General features: G+C 38.2%; 1 protein-coding gene and 1 pseudogene across 1 annotated transcript; both read right to left on the bottom strand.

Annotated features, from left to right (window-relative positions):
* Positions 1 to 1,402: 1,402 nt before the first annotated feature.
* Positions 1,403 to 8,643, bottom strand: LOC125581955. The gene is made up of 5 exons (XM_048748244.1): positions 8,177 to 8,643; positions 7,880 to 8,083; positions 7,472 to 7,529; positions 4,964 to 6,293; positions 1,403 to 4,883 (listed from the first exon to the last, which is right to left on the bottom strand). Exons 1-5 carry the CDS (start codon positions 8,608 to 8,610, stop codon positions 1,501 to 1,503), a joined length of 5,409 nt encoding a protein of 1,802 aa, XP_048604201.1. The 5' UTR covers positions 8,611 to 8,643; the 3' UTR covers positions 1,403 to 1,500.
* A 4,887-nt stretch (positions 8,644 to 13,530) lies between these two features.
* Positions 13,531 to 17,497, bottom strand: LOC106379457 (annotated as a pseudogene).
* Positions 17,498 to 20,617: the final 3,120 nt, after the last annotated feature.

Genomic DNA, 20,617 nt, shown 5'->3' with positions numbered 1-20,617 from the left:
ACTATGTAGGCCTAGCTCTAGCACGAGACAATCACGGTGCCTATTACACCACATAGAACAATCACATATGTCTAGTGGACTAGACATGATACAACCAATGCGATAATAGCATATCACATTTCCTCATAAGGATATAAATATATATAACTCTACAGGCGTCGCTAGCACAGTAGTCCACACTGCACCCCGCAAATCTCTAAGGCGTCGTAAGTACAAACGTCTCTGTACCCCCGCAAATCTCCACAAACATGGCAGCCAGTGCAAACGTCTCTGCACCCCGCAAAACTCCTCAAACATAGGCAGCCAGTGCAAACGTCTCTGCACCCCGCAAATCTCCAAAACATGGACTCGCATATATATACATATATATAACAATTCTTAACATCAATCATTTCAATCAACCGTTGAATCCTCTATTATCCTATTTCCGGTTTAACAATCAATAATAATAATAAACAAGCAAGACTCTCAAACAGACTCGATTCACAGAGACGGATCATGTTTCGAAACTAAACTTTCCATAACGGTAGTACTAAACTAGCTCGGGATTTAACGGAGTAGCCCTCACCTTAGCAATGAAGAGAAGTGGTATATATGAACTCCAGCTGCTCAAATGGACTCCAAATCTGAAATCAGATCGAAATTTCGAGTCAGAACGCCTTTCGAACGGTTTAAAACGGGTATTTACGGAAAAGTCAACCCGCTGGTCAAAGATTAATTATTTAATTAATTAATTAATTAATTAATTAATTAATTATTAATTAATTAATCCGGTTTATCCTAACCGATTTCCAATTGATTTTAACCGACCGGTTTAGCCTAACCGAATTGAAATCAATTTAAACCGGCAAACCACCGGTTAACCGAGTCAACCGAGTTGACTCACCGGGTCGACTCGGCCGAGTTAGCGAGTCGCCGGCGAGTCACCGGTGTCGGTCACCGGCGGCGACGGCGGAGATCCGGCGGTGGCTTACCGGAAAGTTGGCCGGCGGCGACGGCGGAGAACGGTGGTCCGGCGGCGGCGCTGCGGCGGAGGACGGTGGTCCGACGGCGGCGCGTGGAACTCACGCGCGCGCAGAGGCGAATCTTCGGGGGGCGCGTACGGCTTCGTCCAGGCTCCGATCGCGACGCGGTTGGTGTCTACGGCTTCGTCTTGACGAGAGGAACACGATGATGGCCTTGGATGCACGAGATTCACTACGGTTAGAAAGTTATGATCGATTTACTAAAACGACCGAAACATAACTCAAAACATGGCGGTTTCCGGTTACCTCGAGCTGCGGTTGATGGTGATGACGAGCTTGATGACGTCCTGGCGTGCGGTGGCTCCGGCGAGGACTCTTGGTGAGCTTCTTCCTTCCCTCTCTCTCTCTCTCTCTCTCTCTCTCTCTCTCTCTCTCTCTCTCTTTAAAGAAAAATGACTTGACCCTTGGGCAAAGCCTAGGGTTGGGGTCATTACAATTCTCCCCTACTTACAAGGAATTCGTCCCCGAATTCAATTCATAAGTTGTCATGTCCAACGTCAACCCGGAAAAGCTCCGGATAATCAATCCTCATCTGGGGCTCGGACTCCCAAGTTTCTTCCTGAATACCATCTCTCTCCCAACGAACTTTGACCAACATAGTCATCATACCATCATCTGCTTTCACTTGGCGATCCAATAGCTCTACTGGCTGACACGGCGCACGCAAATTCCTACCAAGGTCACTGGGCGGCTGCTGCAAAATGAGCTCTGGTTCTCTCACGACTTTCCTCAAAACCGAAACATGAAACACGTCATGGAAATCTGATAACTCTTCGGATAAATCCAATCGGTAAGCAACTGCTCCAATTCGCTCCAAAATGGGATATGGTCCCATATATCTCGGTTTAAGCTTCTTCAGCTTCCGAGTCTTAGATCCTCCCTGAAATGTCCTCATTTTCAGGTATACCAGGTCGCCAACCTGGAACTCCAGATCTTTACGCCGCTTATCTGCATAACTCTTCTGACGGTCATGGGCTTCCCTAAGCCGCATCTTAAGCATCTCAACCTGCTCAACTGTCTCTTGAACCATTGCAGGTTCTATCTCACGTCGCTCCCCCACTTCGGTCCAACAAAGCGGTGTGCGACAAGGCCTACCATAAAGAGCCTCATATGGTGCCATCTTAATGCTCGAGTGATAACTATTATTGTAGGCGAACTCCGTTAGGGGTAGGTACTTTGCCCAACTCCCTTCCCAATCCAAAACACAAGCTCTAAGCATATCCTCCAAAGTCTGAATCGTCCTCTCTGACTGACCGTCTGTCTGCGGGTGATAAGCCGTACTCATATGCACTTTCGTCCCAAGCGCCTTCTGGAAGGCTCTCCAAAATTCGGACGTAAACTTTGTATCTCGATCTGATACAATGCTGACAGGAACTCCATGCAATCTCACAATCTCGCTGATGTAAGTCTGTGCTAACTGATCAGCTTTGTCCGTCTTCTTAATAGCTAGAAAATGGGCTGACTTGGTAAGTCTATCCACGATTACCCAGATGGCATTCTTTCCTCCTAAGGTGGTTGGCAACCCCGTCACAAAATCCATAGTTACCATGTCCCATTTCCACTCTGGCAATGGCAGGTTCTGCAATAACCCGCTAGGCACCTGATGCTCGGCCTTGACCATCTGACACGTCTGACACTGCGATATAAATGAAGCAACATCCCTCTTCATGCCAAGCCAATGATAATAACGCTTGAGATCCTTGTACATCTTGGTGTTTCCTGGATGAATAGAGAAACGCGAGTGGTGTGCCTGCTGCAAGATTTCCTTTTTTAACAACTCATCATTAGGCACACAAACCCGGTTCCGATACATGAACATCCCACTCGAAGCTGTATGATATCCAATACTCTCAATCTCGATCTGCTTACACAAAGCCTTATCAGCATCCTGAGCCTTACGCACTTTCCATAACAAATCTGCTTGCTCCACAGCCTCGAGGCCAACTGCCTCACCTTCCACGGTAGTGGCACACAATTTGAGACTAGCAAGTGTCCTAGTAAACTCTTGAACCTCCTTGGTTCCTGAAACATCGCTCCTGCGCCTGCTCAAGGCATCTGCTACTTGATTAGCTTTTCCCGGATGATAAGCAATATCCAGGTTGTAGTCTGCTAACAACTCGACCCACCTACGCTGCCTCAAATTCAAATCCGCCTGAGTGAAGATATATTTCAAACTCTTATGGTCCGTGAAGATCTTCACCTTCTCCCCATATAAATATGATCTCCAGATCTTCAGTGCAAATACAACTGCTGCTAACTCTAAATCATGCGTAGGATAGTTGACCTCGTGAGGCCTCAACTGACGTGATGCATATGCAATGACCTGACCTTCCTGCATCAATACACATCCTAAACCAGTGCCTGACGCATCAGTGTAAACCTCATATGGTATCCCTGGCCTCGGGAGTACCAAAACGGGCGCATGGGTCAGCTGTCGCTTTAACTCAGTGAAACTCCTCGAGCAATCGTCTGACCAATCAAACTTGACGTCTTTGCCCGTCAGCTTCGTCATTGGCTTTGCAATGCTAGCAAAACTCTTGACGTACTTCCTGTAGTACCCCGCCAAACCGAGAAAACTGCGGATCTCCGTAGCATTCTTTGGCGTCGGCCACTCTGAAATGGCGGTAATCTTCTCCTGATCTACGGCAACTCCTGCTTCTGAAATCACATGGCCCAAAAATCCAATCTTCCTCTGCCAAAAGCTACACTTACTCAGCTTGGCAAACAACTGGTGTTCCCGAAGCTTATCCAGCACAACCCTCAAATGCTCAGCATGCTCTTCTCTACTCCGAGAATAAACCAAAATGTCGTCGATGAAAACGATCACACACTTATCCAAGTGCTCCCGAAACACATCATTCATAAGCTTCATGAACGCTGCCGGTGCGTTCGTCAATCCAAATGGCATCACCACAAACTCATAATGCCCATAGCGTGTACGGAAGGCCGTCTTCCGCACATCTCCATCAGCTATCGCAATCTGGTGGTATCCCGATGCCAAGTCAATCTTAGAGAACCAAGAAGCTCCCTGCAACTGGTCCAACAACTCGTCAATACGCGGAAGCGGATACTTATTCTTGATGGTCACTTTGTTCAGACCTCTATAGTCGATACAAAGTCTGAAACTCCCATCTTTCTTTTTCACGAACAACACTGGTGCTCCCCACGGTGAAGTACTCGGCCTGATAAATCCCTTATCTGATAACTCTTCCAACTGTTTCTTCAATTCCGCCATCTCAGCTGGTGCAAGGCGGTATGGGGCTCGTGAAACTGGTGTTGCTCCTGGCTCCACCTCGATCGCAAGAACGTCTGCTCTAGCTGGTGGCGGCCCTTTTAAAGCCTCAAAAACGTCTTCGTACTCGAAAACCACTGGAATGTCATGCAGCTCCTGCTGACCATCCTCCTTAACCATCGAAATGGTCGCCAAAAATCCTTCTGCTCCTCTCTCCAGTAGCTCATCTGCGCGCAACATGGAGACAATGGAAATTCCATGGTGCGTCTTAATCCCCTGGAATATGATCTTCCCTTCTGCTCTGGGGATATGGACTCTCGCTCTCGGACAATCCAGTACTACTTGATGTCGTGACAACCAATCCATTCCAAGTATAACATCGTAGCAGCTCATCTCCAGTTCCGTCAAATCTCCGAGCAACTCAACTCCTCCAAGAATAACTGGTACATTGCGATGGACGCCGACTGCTCCCAATCTCTCCGTGCCGGCAGTCTGAATCTTCTTAGCCTTCGGTTCGAATACACCCCGAAAAGGCCAAGACTGGGCTAAGCGTGGACTCACAAAACTATGAGAGGCTCCCGTGTCGAATAAGGTGTGAGCTGACTTTCCTCCAACCAAAACCGATCCTACACAAGATTTTGCTAACTACACATGGCATCCACAAACCAAATTACTCAAACACAACAAGTATGAAAAAGTCACATACCCGCTATCGGCTCAGCTCCCTGGGGATCTCCAACTGCAAAGACACGTGGAGCGATGGCTAGACGCTTCGGTGGTGGTGGAAGTGCCGCATTGCCTCTCCTCGGACAATCTCTGTAGATGTGACCCGGCTGGTTGCAGCCGTAACAGTTCCTCGTTGCCACTGCTGGTGCTACTGCTGCTGCTGGTGTTGCAACCTGAGTTCGTGGTGGCTTCCTACAGTTCTTCGCAAGATGCCCAAACTGATCGCAATTATAGCACTGGAAACATTCCCCAAAATGGTGGCGACGACAACGCCCACAACGGGGTGCTCCAGTCTGCTCCCAAGGCCTCTTCTGCGACCCCGAAGCCCCTCCTGCCTTAGGCTGAACTGCTTTGGAGAACTTCTGCTCCTCACCCATACATTTCTCCTGCACAGCCGCCTTCTCTACCAGATCCTCCAAACTGGTGTAGGTAACCACACTGCACCTACCACGAAGCTCTACTCGCATCCCATCTAAGAACCTCCTGATCAGATCCTCCTCATCTATGTTGTTACCCACAAATCTGCGGAGCTGGTTAAACTCCCGCTCATACTCCCTGACAGACTTTGCACCCTGTCTCAAATGCTCGAAATCATTCTTCTTCTCATGCAAAGCTTCCCTCGGAAAATACTTCTTATTGAACGCGTAAAGAAAATCATCATATGTCAGCTCGCCACGGTGCATCAATCTCACTCCATCCCACCAGATTGATGCATCTCCGCGCAAATACAACTCAGCGATGTTTAGCTTGAGCCTTGGTGGGCACGAGATGGTCTTCAAACACTTATCCAAATTGTGCTTCCAATCGTGAGCAACTGTAGGTTCCGTCGTTCCAGTGAAATGCTCCAAGCTCACATACTTCATCTGTCCCAACACCCTGATAAATGTCTCATCAACCTCGGGCACCTGAACTGGGAAAGCAGGTGGCGGCGGTGGAACCTGAAAAACTCCTGGAACCGGCTGAACAGGAACCTGAGGGTACTGCTGGACTGGAGCCGGCTGATGTGGAACCTGATGATAATGCTGAACCTGAACTGGTGGAGCCTGCTGCATGCGAATCTGCGGACCCTGCTGTACTGCAGCCATCTGTCTGGCAACCTCCTGAGCAGCTATTCGGGCAGCCTCCTGGGCAGCTTGCTGGACTGTCTCCTGTGCAGCCTGCCTAGCCGCATCCTGAACCATCTGTCTCAAAGCATCCTGATCAATAGGCGGAGCCGCCTGCTGCGGAACTGCGGGTTGGACATGCTCATCCTCAGCCTCTCTAGCAACTCTGGCAGTCTGAGTACGAACAACTCTCTTCCTGGGCGCCATCTGAAAGAAAAGCGAAAAAATTAACTTATGCCGATCTGTGGATACCAACATTTAAGAAGGAGTGATACCGAACGGAAAGGTGCTATTTATTTTTATTTTCAAAGTTCCCAGATCCCTGAAAATATTTTGAAATCGTTTAAAACCGTCAAAACCGAATAAAACCAGGTCTCCAAAAATCGCCATCCCGGGTCGGAGCCGGGACGGAACCCGCTCTGATACCAAAATGTGACACCCGTCACTTTCGAAATAGTAAAAATACTTCGATAAATACAAATATCTGAAATATCCATATATAAATATTTGAAAGTCCACATCCACGCATGAATTCCATAATATAAATAAAATCCGAAACATAAGGTACGACATAAACCGAGAATCCAAAATACGAAATACCATAACGATAAAAGTCCAAAGGCCTAGAGGCCCGATAACGATAAAATCGATAAAACGATAGAAGCCCAAAAGCCCAATAGCACCGGTCCGAAAAATCACTCCTGCTCGTCGGTCTCACCTGAAAGGGGGAAATAAGGAGGGGTGAGCGACAGGGGAATCGCCCAGTGAGGTATGGGATGCTAAACCGCAAACCACTGACTCAGTTCATAGCACTACAACTATGTAGGCCTAGCTCTAGCACGAGACAATCACGGTGCCTATTACACCACACAGAACAATCACATATGTCTAGTGGACTAGACATGATACAACCAATGCGATAATAGCATATCACATTTCCTCATAAGGATATAAATATATATAACTCTACAGGCGTCGCTAGCACAGTAGTCCACACTGCACCCCGCAAATCTCTAAGGCGTCGTAAGTACAAACGTCTCTGTACCCCCGCAAATCTCCACAAACATGGCAGCCAGTGCAAACGTCTCTGCACCCCGCAAAACTCCTCAAACATAGGCAGCCAGTGCAAACGTCTCTGCACCCCGCAAATCTCCAAAACATGGACTCGCATATATATACATATATATAACAATTCTTAACATCAATCATTTCAATCAACCGTTGAATCCTCTATTATCCTATTTCCGGTTTAACAATCAATAATAATAATAAACAAGCAAGACTCTCAAACAGACTCGATTCACAGAGACGGATCATGTTTCGAAACTAAACTTTCCATAACGGTAGTACTAAACTAGCTCGGGATTTAACGGAGTAGCCCTCACCTTAGCAATGAAGAGAAGTGGTATATATGAACTCCAGCTGCTCAAATGGACTCCAAATCTGAAATCAGATCGAAATTTCGAGTCAGAACGCCTTTCGAACGGTTTAAAACGGGTATTTACGGAAAAGTCAACCCGCTGGTCAAAGATTAATTATTTAATTAATTAATTAATTAATTAATTAATTAATTATTTAATTAATTAATCCGGTTTATCCTAACCGATTTTCAATTGATTTTAACCGACCGGTTTATCCTAACCGAATCGAAATCGATTTAAACCGGTCAAACCACCGGTTGACCGAGTCAACCGAGTTGACTCACCGGGTCGACTCGGCCGAGTTAGCGAGTCGCCGGCGAGTCACCGGTGTCGGTCACCGGCGGCGACGGCGGAGATCCGGCGGTGGCTTACCGGAAAGTTGGCCGGCGGCGACGGCGGAGAACGGTGGTCCGGCGGCGGCGCTGCGGCGGAGGACGGTGGTCCGACGGCGGCGCGTGTAACTCACGCGCGCGCAGAGGCGAATCTTCGGGGGGCGCGTACGGCTTCGTCCAGGCTCCGATCGCGACGCGGTTGGTGTCTACGGCTTCGTCTTGACGAGAGGAACACGATGATGGCCTTGGATGCACGAGATTCACTACGGTTAGAAAGTTATGATCGATTTACTAAAACGACCGAAACATAACTCAAAACATGGCGGTTTCCGGTTACCTCGAGCTGCGGTTGATGGTGATGACGAGCTTGATGACGTCCTGGCGTGCGGTGGCTCCGGCGAGGACTCTTGGTGAGCTTCTTCCTTCCCTCTCTCTCTCTCTCTCTCTCTCTCTCTCTCTCTCTCTCTCTCTCTCTCTCTCTCTCTCTTTAAAGAAAAATGACTTGACCCTTGGGCAAAGCCTAGGGTTGGGGTCATTACAGGTTGCCCATCCCACATCTGTGACAAACGGATTTGGTCGAGTAAGACGGTTTGGATATACCGCCTCGACCTCGGCCATAACTGCCTCGGCCACGGCCGGGATTGGAACCACGACCACTGTTATTGTGGTTTCCTTTCCGGCCGGCTGAGTAGTTGTCTCGGTTGTTCGAGTAATTGTCACGACCACGGTTCTTGTATCCACCTCGGCCTTTGCCGTGTGATCTCTTATCATTATGGATGTAATTGCACTCGTTGGGATATTTCTTTTCAACCTCATTGGCCTCTGGTAATGCTGATGTTCCAATAGGTCTAGCTTCACTGTTCTTCATCAGGAGCTCATTGTTTGCCTCGGCCAGTAGCAGGCACGAGATCAGATCAGTGTATGTGGCGAAGCCTTTCATTCGGTATTGCTGTTGCAGTATTATGTTCGATGAATGGAATGTAGAGAATGTTTTCTCAAGTAACTCTTCTTCGGTTACTACTTCACCACAAAGTCTCAGCATCGAGACCGTCTTAAATAAGACTGAATTGTACTCATCCACTGAGTTATAATCCATGAATCTGAGATTCTTCCAGTCATTTCTAGCCTTTGGGAGTAACACCGTTTTCTGGTGATCATATCTATGTTGTAAAGCATCCCAAAGCTCTAGTGGATTTTCCATCGTGATGTACTGATCTTTTAGACCTTCAATGAGATGATGGCGTATAATACTTATAACCCTGTACCGATTCTTATCGGCCTCATTGTTGCCCTTGATGATTGTATCACCAAGTCCCTTTGACCTTAAGCTGATCTTTGTATCTAGCGCCCACTGCAAGTAGTTATCTCCGGAGAGATTAAGGGCTGCATAGTCTCTGTTTGAGATTTTCGACATCTGAATCACATTATCATTCACAATTTAGGTTCACAATGTGATCATGTGGCAGGGTAATTAACAAGCTCGGTCACAAGCATGTCTTACGCATTTATGAAAAACAAGCAATCTAATCGACCATGGTGCGAATCAATCATCAAGCCACACGGCCATGTAGTTATACTAATGCAAACAGTTTCAACTTTGTATAAACTATATGCTGGTCGATCTTTTTTAAAACAGTATGAATGCAATCCATATTCAGATTCATATGTCAATGCAAGCAATCTTAATCAATTCTAGGGTTTTGATTAAGCACTAGTAGAAGTCGTTTTTAAGATTAAGGTTTCAAGACCTTTAGGATTTAAATTCTAGATCAGATTACTTTAATCAATTTAACAATCCTGAGGTTCAGATTTTATTAAATCAATCAATCAAGCAAGAACATATAAAATCGAATTCAAGCTTTAGGTTAGGGTTTTCGATTCCAAAATTAGGGTTTCTCAAATTCAGATCAGAAACAAATAATTAATCAATTATGTTCTAATGGAATCGATCCTTGTTACTAGTTATGAGATTTGTATGTTTTAATTATGTAATTTCTAGGGTTTCATCAAGAACAAAGTTTCCATAATAATGGATTAGGGTTTTGATCTTTCTAGGTTCTCAGATCAAGATATACCTTTTCTTTGTAGGGGTTTAGAACCGGACCTCCAGAGAATGAGAGAGAGAATGGATGGAACTTGAAGACGAGACGAACGGACGCTTGCAGGCTCCAATCGGGTCGCGGAACCGAGACGGACGCGAGCTGTCGGCTTGTCTCGGGTGCGAGGTGTCTCGGACGCGAGCCGTGTGCTGATCGGGTTTCGTCTGAGCTGGAGCGTGAGCTGGGGACGTCGAATCCGAATGGACAGGGGACGTCTGGGAGTTTAGATGGATCGTCTGAGTTTGGAACAAACGAAGAACGTTCTTAGGGTTTAAGAGTCGCCTGTTTTAGGCTTTTAGGTTTCGATTTTGTCTCAGGGTTTTGGAGGCTATCGTGCTGATAACGTATTGTAAAAGAATGGGGAAACTGTGTGTTTATTTCTGAATAATAAGTTCCTTTTATATAGGGGTTACAAGGAAGAGATAAATGTAAAGAGTACAAAACCTAATCCAAAAGGAAATAGGAAAACTAAAGATAACAAGAAAAGGAAAACGTTCTAATCCTAAGTCGGTCCAAACCGACCGACTCTCTCTCCTCTTGGTCGCGGCCGCGGCTGGGCCTGGTCGTGGCTGATGGGCCTCCTTCTTCTGGTCTTGGTTAATAGCAATCCACTCTATGATTTATAACATGACTTCTTTTATGTGTGATTTTTTTATTTGGACTATCCCTAGAAAATTTATTAAATTTTACATAACTTGGTTATAATATCTTTTAATATCTTTATTTTTATTTGAAATAATAATAAATATCTTAAAAAAATGTCTAACAAAATCTTTCAAATATCTTTTAGAATATTTTTAAAATATATTTTCGAAATTAGTTAATTAAAATTTTAATTATCAAGTATAATTAGAAACTAAATTTTAATTTAGTTTTGATTGTAAAAAGAAATTAATAATTATATAAAATACTTTTAATAATATTTTAATGATAATAATAATTTTAAATTGATTTGATTTTCAAAATTAAATTTAAGAAATATTTTAAAGATGTTTTTAAAATAAATATTCATTTCTATTTCTAATTTAAAAGTAAAAATATTTAATTTATTTAGCACATAAATTATGAGTTATTTCATATGATTTTTTTTCAATTTAGACCACTTAAAAGTCATACTTTTAAATAATTTTACCATGTAATACAATTAATTTAGACCACTTAAAAGTCATACTTTTAAATGATTTTATCATGTAATACAATTAATTTACACCTCCCTTCATATATGAAATATTTGATCTTCATTCATATCGTATATATATAATTTCAGTCTACTGTTATTAACGTTTGTGTATTTTTCTGTGTTAAATACTAATTCGGTTTATTATTTAAACAAATATAATAAATTGATTTAATTAATCAATATATACCAAATTCTTTATTATGTAGGTTTAACTTAATTTGATTTCTACATATATTTCAAATTTAGAAATAAAACAAAAATTAAGTAAATCAGTATGGTTAAATAATAATATTTTCAAAATAAATTTTGCTTACAAAAATAAATTTTTATAAATTTTATAGTAATAATATTATACGCCACACAAATATTATTATAAAATTAGATAATATATAACACCAAATTATATTAATCTATCAATATATTTTATTGTATAACATAAAATATTTTAGTATTAAAAAAAAACCGCACGATCGTGCGGATCAAAATCTAGTATCAATACTATTAAATTAGGAACATGACCTATTGATATAAGTTTAGTCCAAGTTATTTTATAACCACCTACTAAATATCAATATTAACTGACCTTTATGCGTTTTATACAAATAGTGTAACAACTAATTCAATTCCAAATTATGCGGGACTCACTTCTAACTGTCGACTAACTTTAATTTCAGAGAGTTCAATTTCATATAAAGTATGATACAAACACAAATTTGCATAGGTTAAATCACAAAAACAGACATATTTGTAGGTTCAGAAACGCGGGCGTGGTGGTCGATTGCTCGGCAATGGAGCGTTCGGCGGAGAGTAACCGTGGTGATTTCGCCAAATTCGGTTAATAAATTGGTTTTGTAAAAATAATACATTTTCCTGGATTTTGAATGTTTGGAATTGAATTTATATACCAGATCTACAAAATTGACGAAGGATCTGAAAGAATAACGCAATATTGCAGTCTGTAATGATAACTTTTTTACGACGGCCATGGAAATGTTTTTGCAGAAATCTAGAAGCTATCATAAAGAATACGAAGATATATTTACACTAGTGCCATTCATTAAAGAAATTGTTTTTTAAAAAAAATAAAAAAAGTGATGTAATTGCTTCGAACACGTGACATGCCGTAAAACAAAGACACTTCTATGCACTAAACCAAGGTAAATAATTAGTACTTGGACTGTCAACTAATCTATATATAATACCAGTTTTAAATTTTTTGTTTGCCTAAGTTTTACATTAATCCAATTGATTTGTATAAAAATGTTATTCAAATATCTAATCTATTAAAATAGCAACATGATCAGTTAATAAATGTTATGCCAAACTTAGTATAATTGCATCGAAATATAATAAATTAAGGCCATGGCCATTGATCTTCGCATGTTTGTTGTAATTCAAATTATACTTTGTTATTTAAATAACATACGTGTTTGTTGCAGTTCAAATCCAAATTATATGTTTTTCATAATAGTTAGACAAATCTGGGTCATGGGCCTTGATTTATAATATCCATTTTAAATTGCATGACATATTATAATGTGTAATATTTTTTGTTTGCTGTAATATTACGTGTACTATTATGTGTAATAATAATGTTATTATGATTATATATGAAATTAAATCATGAAACTTTAATCAAAACATATAATTTGTATTTATTTAATTACTATTTGATTAATAAACAAAATTGTACTCTACTTTGTTATTTAAAAAAAAATTAATATCTATTTATTTACGAGTAAAGTATAAAATTAAAGTGTTAAATTGCTATGGTACATGTGTATATGTGTATAGTTATGTAACATCACTAATTCAATATAATTATCAAAATTCTTAGTAATAATTTTAAAAAAAATATTTCACACAAATATGTTTACAAACAAAAATACAAATATGCTTACAAAAAAATGCACAAATATGATTACAAAGGAAGATGCAAATATAAAAATTAAATTTCTATAGAAAATATGTAAAACAAAAAATATACCCGTCAGAATCTAGTATTCTTTAAAACATCAACCAGACTGGTTGAAAGGTTATGTCCAAATTAAAATATAACTGAACTAAATATTAAACGAATCAAACCTCTTCAATACTATGCACGCTCTTCTTTTTTTTTTTTTTTTGAGAAAGGCACGATCTTATTCTCATCATTATCCTAACACTAAACGCTTATTGAGCAAACGTTAGTGTTATGAACAGAAAGTGATGATAATCCAACCGGCACCAACAAACGAGGTATTCTAATTTCTGAAGAATCATGGTTATAATGTAATCTAAGTTTGATGAACCCAGCTTAGCGAACTGGGTTGATAAAACCCATTTTACAGTAACCCATCGTAAACATCTAAGCCGAAGTAATCAACCACAACCACAAATCTTATTAAACCTTTTTCAGATGTTTTATAAAAAAGCCATGTTCGAGAACGCGGCCTCGGTAGCTGGTTATTCGCCGGAAAAGCATGGAGCGGCCGAGAACCGTGGTGATTTGGTGTTAATTTGGGAATGAATAAAAAAATTGAAAGAACTCAACTTTTTGTAGATTTTAAGCTTATAGTCACATGTATACTTTAGATTCGTTATATTATGACTGAAACCTGCAAGAATAACAAGAGAAATCAGTGGGGGAAAAATGAAAAGCGGCTGTAAAAAAGTGACAGATATCGCAGGTTCAAGGTTGAAGACAAGGTCATTTTCGTAAATTACTAAGCCATTTAACCTAAAAATAAAATAAAAATTTGACAAAACAAGCTTCCCCCGATTCGAATTTGTACTTGAATGCTTAACCCACTATACTACCACTGGGATAACTAAGAACAACGACATAACCGGACATATTAAATGAAATAGCTATATATGTATAAGTATAATTATAAAATTATTTTGATACAACTTTATATCATTGTTAGAATCTAAAAATGATATAAATTAAATTGAAAAAATTCAAAAATTAATATAAAAATATGATGAGACTAATTTATTTAGATAAATATTAGAAAATACTATAAAATTTTGTGAATTTATTTTTAAAATTCAGTTTTCATTTATTTTTAACTTGAATTTGAGAAACCAAATCTTGATATTGAATCGGATCACCGGTTTTAATAATTTTGATCAGTTTATTACTAGGTTTGCCGATTTAATTCAAATCCGGTTTTAGCACAATCCTGAACAGCTTAAAAAAACGAGTCACAGTCCAGCCGGTCCAGTCCGGTAACTCAAACACAGTTTTTAGCAAAACATATCGTCTTCCATATGTAAAAATTCTCATTACCAGAAAATATTTAACACATTTAGAAAAAAATAAATCATATTTATATGATTACTTCTAAAATAAATCAAAAAATCGTATCCTATAAAATAATTGACATTGTTAAATCATAATATAGGATAATATGTTATGATAAGGGACAATATATGATTACTTCTATAGGTGCCGATTTTCACAAAACCTCTTACTAATTATTTTCAAAAAAATATTTTACACAAATATGATTACAAAGAAAAACATAAATATAATTAAAAAACATAAATATAATTAAAAAACATAAATAAAAAAATTAAATTTCTGAAAAGATATAAAAGAAAAAATATATTCACCCTCTTAGAGGGCAGGTCAAAATCTAATACACCTTAAATCTCTTAAAATCTAAGAATAAAAAGAATATATTAGATATAAATTTAAATAAAATATACCAAAATACTTTTTAAGTACGGTTATTGACGGTTAATGGTGATAAAAAAAGCGATTGACTTTTCCTCCCTAATAATCGAAGTGTGACTCTGGTCTCAGAAGCAACATGTGTTTCTGGTAATGGTCCTACCATCTAAGTATCCATCAGATGATTTAGTTGTTGACCAGGGCATGGTTCTGATTTTTTTTTCCAAAAGCACGTTCATAATGGTTTTTTATTGGGAAATAGGATGAGATAACACTAAAAAAAACTATAGTTCAGTATCTAACTAAAATCTCACCGTCTCTCGTCTTTTCTCTTCCTATATACTGACAACTCCATCTGATGTTAATTTTCCCTTACTATTTGTAATATATCGTCTTCTAATCTTACAACTAACATAATCAAAATAAACTCATGTGCCCTCATCTAAATATAGTAAACGGCGATACAATACACCAAACACAATCTTAACGTTACAACTGTCAAGTGGATGTGTCTGCTCTTTATACCAAACTCTAAAGCTCCAACACATCTCCTGTTTTATTTGAGAGAGTTTCCATAACACGGAGAGTGTTAAAAACAGAGGACCCTTTTAGCAATCGATGTTGTTGCTCTCATCACCGACGGCCAAAAGCATTAAGAAGTAAGGAAAGTAGAAGATGCGTCGGAGAAAGCCTTGTCTGGTTGAGGAGAAAGCGTAAGGAATGATAAGCAGCATCAGGAACAAAAAGAATATTGTATCTATGGCTAATACCAGATGCGAAAGCCATGGGAGATCGCTTACGACAAGAGTAACTCCAGCCACAAATGCCATTGCCATAGATTGAAGAGCGGTTACAAGAAGCGGTAAAGCTAGTTTAAAAGCTTTCTTTGTCAGAATAGCATCACCTAGTTGTGCCCAGATAAGAGCCATTATAGTTACCACAGAGCTGCACATTGAAATGCTGTTAAACAAGATAAAAAGTTTGAAATTCATTTTATCGATCAATGCTGCCATGCCTAAATCTGGAGCGGAGCTGATGTAACCACCAGGTAATGTGAAACCTGCAGTGAATGTTACAGTTGCCACAAGTGTTGCAGTCACCATAAGAGTGTGGAAACTATCTTTGTATATTTCCGGATTGTCTATGAGACTAGGTGAAACCCTGTCCAAAGGAATCTGTTTCGGACCATTTGGAGCACCAGCGGATACAAAGCCATCCAAGTCAATCTCTGTAAACCAAAAAAAAGTCATATAAGGATAAGGATGTGTTTTACACATGCAACTACAAAGGTTGACATACCTTCCGAAGTATGTAGGCATTGTCCTTTAACGCCTCAGCGGTATCTAGAGCTGTTAAGCCATCATTGTTCATTGTTGCGAGCTTAACGTTCTCATTCCAGGTAAGTATATTCACAACCATCGAGTGCCTGTGTTTCGTGGCTAGATGTAATGGAGTATTTCCGTCCACATCTTGTTCATTCATCATTCTTTTCTCTTCATCAAGTTCTAGAAGATACTTGACAACTTTGGACCTGCCAGTTTTGGCAGCAACATGAAGAATATTCTGACATTGACTGTTAAGTAGTTCTACTGAGTCAGGACAATGTTTAAGAAACTCTTTTATGATTCTGACATGTCCTTCACTCGCTGCCATAAGAATCGGAAAGAATCCATCATTATCAGCAACATAACACAAACTTGAAGCTGCTTTGTCAAAGTCTGATAGTATGTAGCTAATCCCCTCATAAAATCCTATTGATGCTCCAAATGAAAGACTTGTTCTTCCTTCTTCGTTGCGTAATTCAATAAGTCTTGGATTTTGACGAAGAACAATACCAAGGATATCTGCAAAAAAAAAAAAAGGAATCACCAGGAAGGGAATATCAAATTTAAGTAACATAGAGCCTTATAAATATAGGTACACGTACAAACCTCTTCTCTTGGCCCTCATTGCTGCATGTACAAGAGATTTTGCACCATACATCAAAGCTAATTTAGATGGGCAAGATAAAGACTCTAGCATTTTTGTTACGAGCTCGCAATATCCAGCTTCTACAGCCAAATATAAGGGCGAAACTCCATCATTGTTCGCATCAAATGATACATCATGCCTCACACTTAAAAGGTAGAAAGCAACATCTTCATGTTTTTCTTTCAACGCAATGTGTAGAGCCGTATCTCCGTTGTTGCTTTTAGCAGAAATTAACATATCACACATCAAAGACTCTGTTACGAATCTAACAAGAAACTCAACAATAGTGAGACAGCCTGCTCTAGCTGCAACGTGAAGAGCATTTTCATCCATCAGATTTCCCTTTCTAACAAGATTGGGAAATTTAGAGACTTAATAATCAACTATATTTCCATGACCCGAGGCAGCAGCGATATGAAGTAGTGAGTTTCCATGATTATCTACGAGTCGTTGAATGGTCTTTGCGTCATCTTTTATCCTTTTGACAAGGGATTCTTTGTCACCTGCTCTTACTGCACACAATATCTTCGGGTTCATTATCTCAGACTCATCTTTCTCTACTGTAAGAGTCGTTGAAAGGGAAGCAGTGGATGTGCTCCCTGAATCAGATTTGATTGCACACTTCATTGTCTTGCTTATTGGTTGCCACTTCTACAGAAAAATTCAATACTTCAAATCTTCTGATAACAAAGAGTAACAGAAACTTGAAGATACAAATTGGAACATTAGTATGTAATAACTAAATGTGAGAAGAAAGAACCTGAGAGGCTTTGAAATCCAGGGGATGAACGAAGAAGAAGAAGAATAAGAAAAGCTTGCATCAGAATTTGGTCAGTCAACTTTTCTCTTTGGCGTGATGATGATGATAATATGGAGAAAGAGTCGTCTCCGCAACTGGAGGAACTTCTGCGGACTTTTTTTTTAGTTCATTTTCCACAGCTGAGATAGTCTTCAAACTGAAAATTCTTCCAAAAATACATTCAACGTAAAATATATTTTTATCATTTATTTTAATTTAAAATTGATTAAAGAAAATTTAGTCCAAAACAATTTAATGATATTGGTTCATTTAAATTTAAGTTCTATTATCTTTTATCAAAAAAAAAAAAACAATTTAATGATATTTTGCATAACTCAACTAGCAATTACCTACCCATTCCAAGAACGAGCCAATCTATTCTAGTATCTGATCTGAAACCCAATCTATCTGATTAAAAACATATAATAAAGTTTGAAAATTAAAGTCAAATTCGAGAATCAATGGTGGTTGGAACAAGAAATAATAACAAGAACACTGTCGCGCCTCAGGTTTCTTCTCGACATTTTCTTTTCCTAACGTCTCGCCTCGTCTTAACGGTTTGGCAATTTCATTCAATTCTCGTTTCATTTTATTTTGCCATTTCAAGTCAAACCTACAAAATGTGATTACAAATGACGATGAAAATCGGGGAAATTGGTTATTTCGTATCTTAACATATATATGCCAATTGTCCCCAAAATGGCTAATTCGTATCTCAACATGAGATGTGATCCCAAACCGGACGTAAATAATATATTTACTACACGTGCAAAAACTTATATAGATTTCATGTTTTTAAAATAGGAAAATTCCATAAATTACTTCAACTATATTTCCTTAAGCTTTCAATACCCAAGCTTTTTTGCTACTTAATTTAATACATTAACTAATTATTTTACTCATTTTAATACACAAATTTTTAAATCTGTGCACATTTCAATACCCAAACTTTGTTATCTTAATCAAAATATTAATAAATTTCAAACGAAATTTTAAAAGTTTCCAAAATCTAAGTTTTTTTAAAAAAAAATATTTATACACTTATTTTCAGTTAACGGAAATAAATTAACTAAATTATGGAAAATTAAATTAAGAAAAAAATAATTTTGAAGGAAAAAACAAATTAGTTTTTTATTTCCAAAAAAAACTAAATTTGATATTAAAATTTAAAACTTTTATTACACAATTTAAGATTATACACAATTTAGTTACTTCTATTTCTAAGACTTAAAAATAAAATTAATATTTTAAAGATTGTTTTGTGAATTTTAAAGATTTTTAAATTTTATTTTAAACTTATTAATATTTTTGATTCAAATAAATACATTTTGGATATTAAAATGAACACCTTTTAAAAATTTGTATATTAAAATGGTAAAATAATTAGTTGAGATATTAAAGTAGGTAGCTAAAAATTCTGGGTATTAAAAAGATTAACAAAATTTATTTGAGATATTTGTGTGGAATTGTTTTTTTAATCACACCTTTAAAATATTGGCAAACTATACATTCACCGAAATTCAGTTAATCAATCATTTGAATATGCTAAGGTGGCAATGACATTTCTTCTTATTCTTCAGATTGGACAAAATGATGATATGTTAGGTGAGTCACAAAAATAAAATACTGTCTCCGTTCCCGAAAGTAAGATTTTCTAGAGTATGCACGCTTATTAAGAATTTAATACATATTTATAATTTAATTTAGTTTTTACTTTATTATACATTTTCCAATAATTTTTCACCAATGAAATTTAATCAATTCAAATATTTTCAATTAATGTTCCTCAAAATTATAAAAAAATATGTTAACAATATAGAAAATCTGTCTTTGTGGAACAAGAAAAAAATCTAAAAAATCTTACTTTCGGGAACGAGGAGTATTAACTATTTGTTTCAAACTTACCGATTTTTAATTCTTTCATTTTTAAATACACCACCAAAATATTTGTCTTTAAATTATTGTTTTTATAAAAGCGCAAATAGTTATACTAACATCAATGATATATATACATTCCCAATTTATTGTTCGTAAGGAAAAAAATTATCGATCGTATGTGTAATATCTCAGTTTGTGATATATGCTAATGTATGTTGCACTTAGCATACATTATCAAATTGATTTGACTACCTAAATTATCAAATTGCACTTATCTTATTGGTCAAATATTATAAACTAACTTTAGTAAGTGTGATTGAACTTTAGTAGTGGAACGATAGGTGACCTATTAGAAAGTGATTCGGGATATCGTGTGAGTGAGACCAAAACACGGAAAATGTCATGTGGTGATTAATAATCGGTAAACGAGTATTTATAGCCTCCAAAATTTAATGCACTAACCGCCGGGCAGGAGATATGATGAGAACATTCCAGCTGAACCAGACCAAGAAGAACATGATCTAACCAAACCAGATATACAATGCTTACAAGACAGTCTGACCAAACCAGAAGAGACTAAAGATGTTTTAACGCCGATTGTTTTTAAAGGTCCAATGACAAGACAAATAGCCAGGGTGTTAACGTCGACTGTTCGTCGTAAACCATACGACCGTTTAACATGACTTTAACGACTAGTATGTCCGACTATCTAACAACGAAGCTTTACGACCAGCAGAAATGACGTAATATTATATCTACTTTACGACGAATTAACGACCAATAATGTTAGTCGTAATATTTACGTCGAAAGCCGTTTCGTCCTTAATTCGTCCTAAACGGTCTTACGACGAATTAGCGACCAAAACTGTAGTCGTTATATTTTGAAACAAAAATAAATACTTCTAAAACTACTTATATTATGAAACAGATGAAGTATATTATTTTAACTAGGGGTGTACAATCGGTACCGAACCGAACCGAAAGAAAGAAAGTGGTTTGAATTTGGTAATACCGAATTGATGATATTTTTTAAGAAACTGTGGTATATAGATATGGTTAGGTATATAAACTGATCAAATCGAATAAACCTAATAAACCGATCAATTAAAATATAGTAGTATTATTATATGTAAATTATATAATATAATTAATAATATATACATAATTTATTTTATTGATATGATCTTCAT

This window comes from Brassica napus, chromosome C2 (genome assembly GCF_020379485.1).
Source record: "Brassica napus cultivar Da-Ae chromosome C2, Da-Ae, whole genome shotgun sequence".
Classification (NCBI taxonomy): domain Eukaryota; kingdom Viridiplantae; phylum Streptophyta; class Magnoliopsida; order Brassicales; family Brassicaceae; genus Brassica; species Brassica napus.
Note: the sequence above shows the minus strand (reverse complement) of the source record. Positions and strands in the feature narration are given on the sequence as shown.

What these genes read in the sequence shown, in the direction of transcription:
- LOC125581955 (XM_048748244.1), bottom strand. Translation starts at nt 8,610, where the DNA reads ATGATAAGAGATCACACGGCAAAGGCCGAGGTGGATACAAGAACCGTG. An exon ending in CGCCGCCGGCCAACTTTCCG is followed by an intron (nt 7,530 to 7,879) that starts GTAAGCCACCGC and finishes ATCTGATTTCAG; the next exon opens with ATTTGGAGTCCATTTGAGCA. An exon ending in CACTTCTCTTCATTGCTAAG is followed by an intron (nt 6,294 to 7,471) that starts GTGAGGGCTACT and finishes CTTTTCTTTCAG; the next exon opens with ATGGCGCCCAGGAAGAGAGT.